The sequence below is a fragment of the Microtus pennsylvanicus genome, chromosome 9 (assembly GCF_037038515.1).
Source record: "Microtus pennsylvanicus isolate mMicPen1 chromosome 9, mMicPen1.hap1, whole genome shotgun sequence".
Lineage (NCBI taxonomy): Eukaryota > Metazoa > Chordata > Mammalia > Rodentia > Cricetidae > Microtus > Microtus pennsylvanicus.
In genome coordinates, this window is record NC_134587.1 from 70,168,312 (window position 1) to 70,177,419 (window position 9,108).

Sequence of the window (9,108 nt, forward strand, 5' to 3'; positions counted from 1 at the left end):
TAAGCCAAAAAAAAAAAAAAAATGCAAGCAAAGGCAGATGCCCTGGGACACCTGTCATGACCGACCTTCGAGGTAGTCTTCCTGTGAGGCTGGCCTGGCCAGTTTGCTGCCACCAGTCCTTAGTGACCCTGTCATGCCCCAGGCGGTGTCTGAAGCCTGGGGTGGGGCAGCTGAGAAAAACCGCCTTCAGAGCCCTGGGTGCACTGTGCTAAATCAGGGCTTCTGGCCAAGGCAGTAATTGCCAGCTGTTGAAAGATATTAAACGCAGGGAAGGAAAACCAAGTCCTCTACAAGACAGACTTTGTAGAGTTCTTACAGCTTGTAAAAAAAAAAATGTAAATAGTTACCCAGTGAGATATTATTTCATGTTGTTGCCATTAGGGTTTGAGTGTTATGCAGAGAGGTGATCATTCAAGCAATTCCGCCCCAGCAAGGAGTGAAAACTACCCATTAACCCCTCACAACAAATCCGCCACCTCTCCCTCTCCACCTGACTCAGGCATTTTTTCCTGGGTGGCAAATTTTATGTAAATGGAAGTTGTGAAAAAAAATCTATAAATATTCACAATTTTCTAAAGGTTTTTTTTCCCCCAATAGCTTTTGAGGGACATTTAAAAAAAATAATAAAAGGACACATGGGACTAGAGCCTGGGGGAGGGTCAGCTGCCACAGAATTCCCAGTCCTGGCTCAGATGCTAACAATACACTGTATCACAGTCATCATTTACCTGGGACTCTTTGTCCCAACATTCCACATGGGGCCTCCTGAGTCTGGGATGGCCACTCTTAGATTTTATGCGTGGGAAAACTGAAGCTCTGGGGAGTGGGGGAGGTGGTAAGGTGCCCAGGGTCACCATGGCAGCATGCTTTAAAGGCCCGTCTCCCAGGGACCTAACCTCATATAAGTACCCTGCCTCTCAGTATCCAGTATCTTCAATTCTATTCCTCACTCTCAGACCTAGCTGGGCTGCCTACAGCATCCAAAGACTATGGAAAGCGTAGCATAAACTCAAGCACACTTGTAATTCCTCTTAGGGACATCATGGATTCTAGACCAGGCCAAGCTACAATCGTGAGGGCCTGTTTGACAGAAGGAAAAAAGAAACACCTAGCATCCAGCTCATTCTTTACAGTGTCATAGAAACAGCCTTAAATAGCCTTAACCCTGTCCTGTTTAACCATGGCTCCCCATTCCCAGGGCAACCGGCGAAAGCCTGGCAAACAAGGTCCCATCCATCTGCCACAGGCTTGCAAGGGGAAGACTTACTCCATCGGCCCTGCACGGCAACATTTTGCGGGGACTTTGTAACCACCCTCCTCATACAATGCTTTGCCCACAGCTGGCCCTCAGTAAACACAGTCCAGTTGATTAATGAGTCATATTCTCTCCCAGGTGGCAAAGCCATTCCTTTGAAAAGTGGACTTCCTTTTCAGTAGGCTGGGGCCCAGCGTAGTGCTCTGTATGGGGTAACAATTTTGCTAAGCAAATGTCAAACAGTGATTTTAATAATCCACAAGTGTTTTAATTAGGCCTTTGGCCTAGCTCAGTATGTCTGTTTTTTTTTCCTTTTTCATTTTCCTCTCGGAAGGAAACTGCATAGATCCAGTCAAAGAAACCCTGCTGCCCTCTCCAGCGGCCCAAAGGTGTCCCTACCCTCTGTGTATGCTGTGGTGAATGTCCTACTCACTGGCCGGAAGCAAGCCTGGCCCAGACAGCATGCTGGCTAGGATCGCTCTCCCTGCCCATGCTGACTGGGTTGAGCTTAGGGAAGTTTCTTAAAAGGACAACATTTTATTTCACAGGGAGATTGCCTTGCCCCCTTCCCGGGTCCTTACATCCTGTCTGTACCCTTCCTCTCTTCCATTGTTCACTTAACATCTTTCTACTTGCCAAGTAAAGGGCAAACACTCTGCTGTCTTTCTTCTTCCTCCCGGTCCCTCTTTCCCACCCACATTCCTAAGTGTCTCCTCTCTTTCCCTCCAACTTATGCCCCATTAATCATTTCTAACACACATCTGCTCGGGTCCTAGAAGGATTTCTTGGCTCACTCCTGCAGCTGGACTGTTTACAATAATCAAGAAGACTTCGTCCACTGGCTAAGCTCTTTCTTCTTCCTAGTTCTTCCTCCAAGGTATCCACAAAGACTGCCCTTTCTATGGGCTATCTTTCTTCAGCTCTTTTCTCCCAGAGGCTAAAGGACTGTGCAGACTGGTACTTCAAAGTCCCTGCAATGGACTTTGTTTTGAGACAGGGTCTCACTTTGTAGCACCAGCCAGTATGGAATTCACTAGGTAGGGCCAGGTTGGCCTCAAACTCGTGATGTGAGCCTCCTGCCAGCCTGAATGCTGGGTGGACAAGTATAAGCCACCCTGCGCAGCCCGCAGTAGAATCTTAAAGATAAGTGTTGGCAGCGACCACGAGGGCAGAACGCAAAGACTAGAACGAGCAGAGCTAGTGGGGGTGAGAAGCAAAACTTGACACCATAAAATAAATGAGATCACCCTCCTGTCCTCCATCCCTACCCCTCTTGCTGAAATAATGGAAGATATCATCAGAGTCAGGGCATCGCTAGCCTTTGGTTTACAACTAATTTTGTAAGATGAGGGAGGGGACAGTTGGGTAATTTCTAGGAAATCCATACACTCTGTTCACCAGATAGTGTGGATCCAGGGAGTGCTTGAGTTAAGTTGTGTGACTGGTGTGGCCTTGGAAGCTGCCCTGGTATTCTCTCCAGAGCACCCTAAAGGTCATGACCGTTCTCTCACTTTGAAGATCCCTTTGAAATCTGCTGCCCCAGTCTTGGGGTTCTCACGTTGTCTTGAGTCATTGGTACCAGAGTCAGAGAAAAGACGTGGGTGGGTCAGCAGCGGGCAGTCAGAACCAGACAGCCCTGGGGCACTACACCTACAACGACAGTCCTTGATCTGAATGAGTGACAAATCACTGGGAAAGTGGTGCTCAGAAGGAATGGTGACACCAGCGCGCCTCCACCGGCCGCCGAGGGCAAGCAGAAGTGGTCACTCCAGAGCCGGGACACAAAGGACCAGTGTCACCTGATTGAGGCCAAGGGTCGAGAACTTTAAGGTCAGGTCCATGACTATGTAAAATCTCTGCCCAGTGGGAATACATAACTTTTTCCGGAAGGCTCGGGGGAATCCGAGAGGGTACTAGTATTATTAATAAAAAAGGTTTTATTTCGAAATTTCCCTGGGGGAAAACCGGTGGGCCAATCTCGGGAGCCCTGAGCCGCTAGGACACACAGGCTTCTCCTGTGATGATGCTACCCCTCACCCCGTCGCCAAATAGCAGCTAGTCACAGCACAGTGAGGAAGCTTTACTGCTTTACACAGAAGAGAACCCTGAAACACACCTAAACACGATCTATAATTCAGTGCGCCCCTGGGACGTTCCAGGCGCTCCGAGGCGCCGCGCCTTAGTCCGGGTACCGCGTTTCACCTAGATCATCTCACCGGGAAGGGAGTCCTTCAAATTTGCAGGCTGACTGGACAAGCTCAAAGTAGTTGGAACGGCTCACGCGGCGCCCTGGGAATAGTGGATGCCCCCGAGGCTCCGCCGCTTCCAAGTGAACACATCCGGGAGAGGCCAATTAGGGGAAAGAGAACTGGCCGAAGCAGCTCGGAGAAGGGGCCCGGCTCCAGTGGCATGGCCCGCCCTCAGGCGGACTTGGGGGAGAGGCTTAGATCCTAGGACCAGAGCAGGGCTCTCCCATCCCCGTCCCCACTACTGGCAACAGCCCCCGCCAGCACACACACACACACACACACACACACACACACACACACACACACACACACGAGCGCGCGCGCTGTTGCTGGTGGTGGAGCAGTCGGCAATAGGAGAGCCAGCGCAAGGGAGGTCGCAGAGCCTGCGTTGTAGGGGCAACCCGGCCCGGAAAGGGGAGCAGTCCCAACTCGCGGCGGCGGCGGCGGCGGCGGCGGCGGCGGCTGGGAGACGGCAGGGGTGAGGGCCCTTTAAGACTCTCCCCGCCCACCGGCGGCGCCCGCCTCCTCCCGCCGCTCTCCCCGCCCCGGGGTCCGGGAGAGAGCTGCGATTGGGCGGGCGCGGCGATCCCTTTGAAGTGTGGCTGCGGATCGCGGCTATTTGACGTGCAGCTCGCGGAAGACGAAGGTTTTTGTGTTGCTTGCCTGGGCTAGCGGTTGCGGCGGCGGCGGCGGCGGCGGTGGAGGAGGGGAGGCGGCACCGAGGCGCAGCGACTGCTGCACGGCGTTCGACGCAGCGGAGCGAGCCCACCCGCCCCGGGAGCTCGCCTCCCGGAGCTTCCCCTCCCTCCCCGCCCCCCCAGTGGCGCTGCCTCCTCCAAATGAGCGATTCGCCCGCTGGATCTAACCCAAGGACACCCGAAAGCAGCGGCAGCGGCGGCGGCAGCAGCGGCGGCGGCGGGAAGAGGCCGGCGGTGCCGGCGGTGGTGTCCCTCCTGCCCCCGGCGGACCCCCTGCGCCAAGCGAACCGGCTTCCTATCAGGGTCCTGAAGATGCTGAGCGCTCACACCGGTCACCTCCTGCACCCGGAGTACCTGCAGCCGCTGTCCTCCACTCCCGTCAGCCCCATTGAGGTCAGTCTCCAGGCGCTGCCCACCCAGAGCTGAACCCATTCCGCCACCCATGCTGGGCCCATGGCCCTGCTCCCTGCGCACCCCCCACACACACACACCCGTAGCTCAGTGCGAGGCGACTCCCGAGGCTGGCCACGCTGGCGGACCTCATGAGGAGGGACGAAAGGCAGGGATCAGACCCTCCAGGTTCTCCCTAGACTGCCGAGTGGAAGGGTTTTTGCCCACTCGCCCTTCGGAGCTGCGTGTTTTCTGTCGAACTGGATTTGCTCTTGTCGCGCCCAGGCTCCTTTACTTTTCCTCTAGCCCCCAGTGTCCTGTCCAAAGACGGCTCCTGGACCTCCCTCGCCTCCACCCCGACCTGTTCTCTTGGAAGCCGCCCGGGTTCCCCCCTCATCTTCCTGGGCCTATTGGGGCACACTGCAGAAAACCCAGGCACTCGCGATCCCTGGTCTTTCTTCATCCCACTTTTCTGGGTGTCCTCCCCGGGAGGGAGGGAAGGAGAGAGGGAGGGGCTACTCACAGGGCCAACTGCAGCTCTGCCTTTAGAAGGCGCCTCTCCCCGCTTCTACCCCGAGCGCCATCACCAGAAACCCGTCCCAAACGAAGTTCTCCCAAACTAAAAGCTTAAGTTTTTCCCCGGGCCAAGAAGAGGGAGAGATTAGATGGAATGGGGCGAATCGCCACCCCGACTCCAGAGAAGTCACCTTTAACCAGGAGGGCGGGTGTTGAACCGTTTCTCCTGCGCGCCAGCGCCCATGACACACTCAGGGACTAACCCATAACGCAAGTGCCATTCTGCCCGGCTGCTCCGCCACAGCCAGGCCTTCTTCTCGGTGACCCTCTTCGCTAGGCCCCCATCGCGCCGCCAGTGCCCTGCTTTGCGTCCCTGCGCGCTTGGTGGGTCTCCCAATCTCACCCCTTCTCCCTCCCCTTTGCCACTGTCTCCCGCAGCTGGACGCCAAGAAGAGTCCGTTGGCACTGCTAGCCCAGACCTGCTCGCAGATCGGCAAACCCGACCCGCCGCCTTCGTCCAAGCTCAACTCGGTAGCCGCAGCGGCCAACGGACTGGGATCCGAGAAAGACCCCGGCCGCTCCGCCCCTGGCACCGCCTCCGCGGCCACCGCACTCAAGCAGCTGGGGGACTCCCCCGCGGAGGACAAGTCTAGCTTCAAGCCCTACTCCAAGGGCTCCAGCGGCGGCGACTCCCGCAAAGACAGCGGCTCCTCGTCGGTATCCTCCACCTCCTCTTCGTCCTCCTCGTCCCCCGGAGACAAGGCGGGCTTCAGGGTCCCCAGCGCCGCCTGTCCTCCCTTTCCCCCGCATGGAGCGCCGGTCTCCACCTCGTCAAACTCGTCTTCACCTGGAGGCTCCCGCGGAGGCTCCCCGCACCACTCAGACTGCAAGAACGGTGGTGGGACCGGCGGAGGGGACCTGGACAAGAAAGACCAGGAAGCCAAACCCAGTCCGGAGCCAGCAGCTGGGAGCCGAGGCAGCGGCGGGGACTCGGCTCACGGTGGCCCGGAGGCCGCGGCATCAGGGCGCAAGTCGGAGCCGCCCTCCGCTCTGGTGGGGGCCGGCCACGTGGCTCCAGTGTCACCCTACAAACCAGGCCACTCGGTGTTCCCGCTACCGCCCTCCAGCATCGGTTACCACGGCTCCATCGTGGGTGCCTATGCCGGCTACCCGTCTCAGTTCGTGCCTGGCCTGGATCCCAGCAAGTCTGGCTTAGTGGGAGGCCAGCTGTCCGGGGGCCTGGGCCTGCCACCCGGCAAGCCCCCCAGCTCCAGCCCCCTCACCGGGGCCTCCCCGCCCTCCTTCCTGCAGGGATTATGCCGTGACCCCTACTGCCTGGGAGGCTACCACAGCGCCTCGCACCTCGGCGGCTCTAGCTGCTCCACTTGCAGCGCGCATGATCCGGCCGGGCCCAGCCTTAAGGCAGGTGGCTACCCACTGGTGTACCCCGGGCACCCCTTGCAACCCGCGGCTCTGTCTTCCAGCGCCGCCCAGGCCGCGCTCCCGGGCCATCCTCTCTACACCTATGGCTTCATGCTGCAGAACGAACCGCTGCCACACAGCTGCAACTGGGTGGCGGCCAGCGGGCCCTGCGACAAGCGCTTTGCCACTTCCGAGGAGCTGCTCAGCCATCTACGGACTCACACAGCCCTGCCCGGCGCAGAGAAACTTCTGGCCGCCTACCCCGGGGCCTCGAGCTTGGGCAGCGCCGCAGCAGCGGCTGCTGCCGCTGCTTCTTGCCATCTGCATCTCCCCCCGCCCGCCGCCCCAGGCAGCCCCGGATCGCTGTCATTGCGGAGTCCACACACTTTGGGGCTAAGCCGATACCACCCCTATGGCAAGAGCCACTTATCCACAGCTGGGGGGCTGGCAGTGCCATCCCTCCCCACAGCCGGACCCTACTACTCGCCATATGCGCTGTATGGACAGAGACTAGCCTCCGCCTCGGCGCTCGGATATCAGTAACTACAGCTCTGGCCCCTCCCAGCCCTTTCCCACCCACCCACCCGTTCCTCTCCTGTCCCACTGCCCTCGACGCTGCAACTTCCACTACTGCTTACCCCTACCAGGATCCAGCCCAGCCCCTCCCCACCGGACTGTGTATTTATTTACTATAATGTTAGCTTACAAGCTGGGAATATAAGTGCATTAATGGCCCACATGAGTCAATGGTATGCAAAAAGTCTGTCTCCTCAAATAATAATATTAACCACCCAGAGAACTACACGAACCCCTTCCCTCTCCCATTCTTTTTTTTTTTCTTCTTTTTCTTAGGTGTATGTTTTAAGGTTTTTTTTTTTTGTTTTTTGGTTTTTTTTTACTGGTTTGGTTTTAAGGAATGAAGGGAGAGTTGGGTTCTATACTTTTCTCATCTTGGGCAGTCTCTTGCATGAGTCTTCACTGTTCAAACTGCATCTCTTCCCTTTTCCTTCCGTCCCCTCTTGTTTCTTTCCATGTGACGTTTTAATTTTTCTCCTTTGTACAAAAAAAAAATTGTAACGATTTTTTTGGGGGGGTCGAAGGGGGAACCACCGTGGTGGCTGGAGGTCCCCAGCTTTGTTGAATCAGAACGCTGCTGTGTGGCCCTGTCTCAAGCAACCCTCCTTTCCCCTATGTGAGCACTTGGTTCTAGGCCCTGACCCCTCAAATCAAATCACAGCCTTGTTCTTCCACGATGCTCAGCTGGAAGAGTCCCGGTGCCACCAGCGGGCTTCCCCTGCAGTGGTCCCAATGGCCTCCAACAGAGCCTGCTGTTCCTTCTACCTTCCTGGCCCCTCAGGGACCCGCACCTTGCCCTGCAGCTGCAGTGTCGGCAGTTGGGGACCTGCCACAGCCAGTCACGCGTCTTAGAAGGCCCCCCGCTGGCACGAAATTGCTCTTTATATTTTGTGGAGTACTTTATCATCTTTTTTCCCCCCTCTCCCTAGTTGGGACTGTGACCCCCGCCCTCCTCTCGTGATAGGAGCAGGGCCAGGGATCCTTGCCGGATCCCTCCAAAGCAGACTAGTCCCAAAGTCATCAGACCAGACAACATTAGTAGCTCTGTTGGGGGCAGGCTGGGGACTCAGGGAGCCCTTGGATCACAGCACTCCCTTCGCCCTGTCCCAGACCTGAGCCAGCAACCTCCAAAGCTGGCGGTGGATTTCCCTGGGTTCCTGCAGTGGATTAAAGACTCAACCCGGGTCTTGTCCCCCCCACACCTTCCCTCCCTCCCGGTCTTACGCAGCAGCGCCGGGGCTGAGGGGCCTCTCGTGGGGTGAACAGAGCTCTCCCTTACTAAGACTATTTTGTTAATAAATGGAATACTTGGCTATATTCACACCGTGGTGTGTTTCTCTCTTGCCTCAACATAGTCCCACTTCCAGACACCTAAGCAAATGCCCTTGTTTTGGTTTGGTTTTGTTTTTTTTTCTTTGAAGGATTTAGGATTTCCTTCTGAGACTGCGGTTCCAAGGCTAGTTTACGGCCTTTCCTCTCTGAGGGGGACTTGCACATTACAAATTTTATGTATTACAAATTACATAAAAACACTTTTACTCCCCACCCCCCTTTTGGTTGTTTGGCTCCCAGCGTTACTTCAAAGGCCTTGGCATTTCCTGGGGGCAAAGAGGAGCAAGGGCGTGTGTGAAAGTGGATCTTCCTCTGGGCGGGAATTCAAGGGCTAAAGGCTGAGAAAGGGAACCAGGAAGGAGGGTTGAAACTAGCTGCCCGGCAACCTTATCCCAAGCCCGGCGGGAGGGCTATCAGAGACGTGCCTCTGGCGCCATCTCGTGGCCAAAAGGAGAGCTACAGGCTGAGAGGCCTCAACTAATTCTAGTGACAGACACCTTTCAAGGTCCCCAAGACTGAGTGAGGATTTGTACTTGGTGCTCATGGTAGGGGTGACTCTTTACACAATCAGCACTTGCTTCAAGAAATGTTTCGTGAGGCTTGAGGTCTCCTCAGCCAACTATGCGACTCTGAAAACTCGGAACCGGGTTTGGGTTTTGCTGAGAATTCT

General features: G+C 56.3%; 1 protein-coding gene across 2 annotated transcripts; it reads left to right on the forward strand.

The window, feature by feature from the left end:
• Positions 1-4,133: 4,133 nt before the first annotated feature.
• Positions 4,134-8,427, forward strand: Znf703 (zinc finger protein 703). 2 transcript variants are annotated; one of them, XM_075986441.1, is made up of 2 exons: positions 4,134-4,595; positions 5,547-8,427. In XM_075986441.1, the coding sequence occupies exons 1-2, from the start codon at positions 4,344-4,346 to the stop codon at positions 7,071-7,073; spliced, it is 1,779 nt and encodes a 592-aa protein (XP_075842556.1). In that variant the 5' UTR covers positions 4,134-4,343; the 3' UTR covers positions 7,074-8,427. The 2 variants fall into 2 exon arrangements, with proteins under 2 accessions (XP_075842556.1, XP_075842557.1); XM_075986442.1 differs by lacking the exon at positions 5,547-8,427 and adding an exon at positions 5,245-5,481 and having other exon boundaries at positions 4,205-4,595.
• Positions 8,428-9,108: the final 681 nt, after the last annotated feature.

Bases quoted from the DNA above. Each gene is read 5' to 3' on its own strand.
- Znf703 (XM_075986441.1), top strand. From the start codon at position 4,344: ATGAGCGATTCGCCCGCTGGATCTAACCCAAGGACACCCGAAAGCAGC. The intron at 4,596-5,546 runs GTCAGTCTCCAG...TGTCTCCCGCAG, and splicing joins CTCCCGTCAGCCCCATTGAG to CTGGACGCCAAGAAGAGTCC.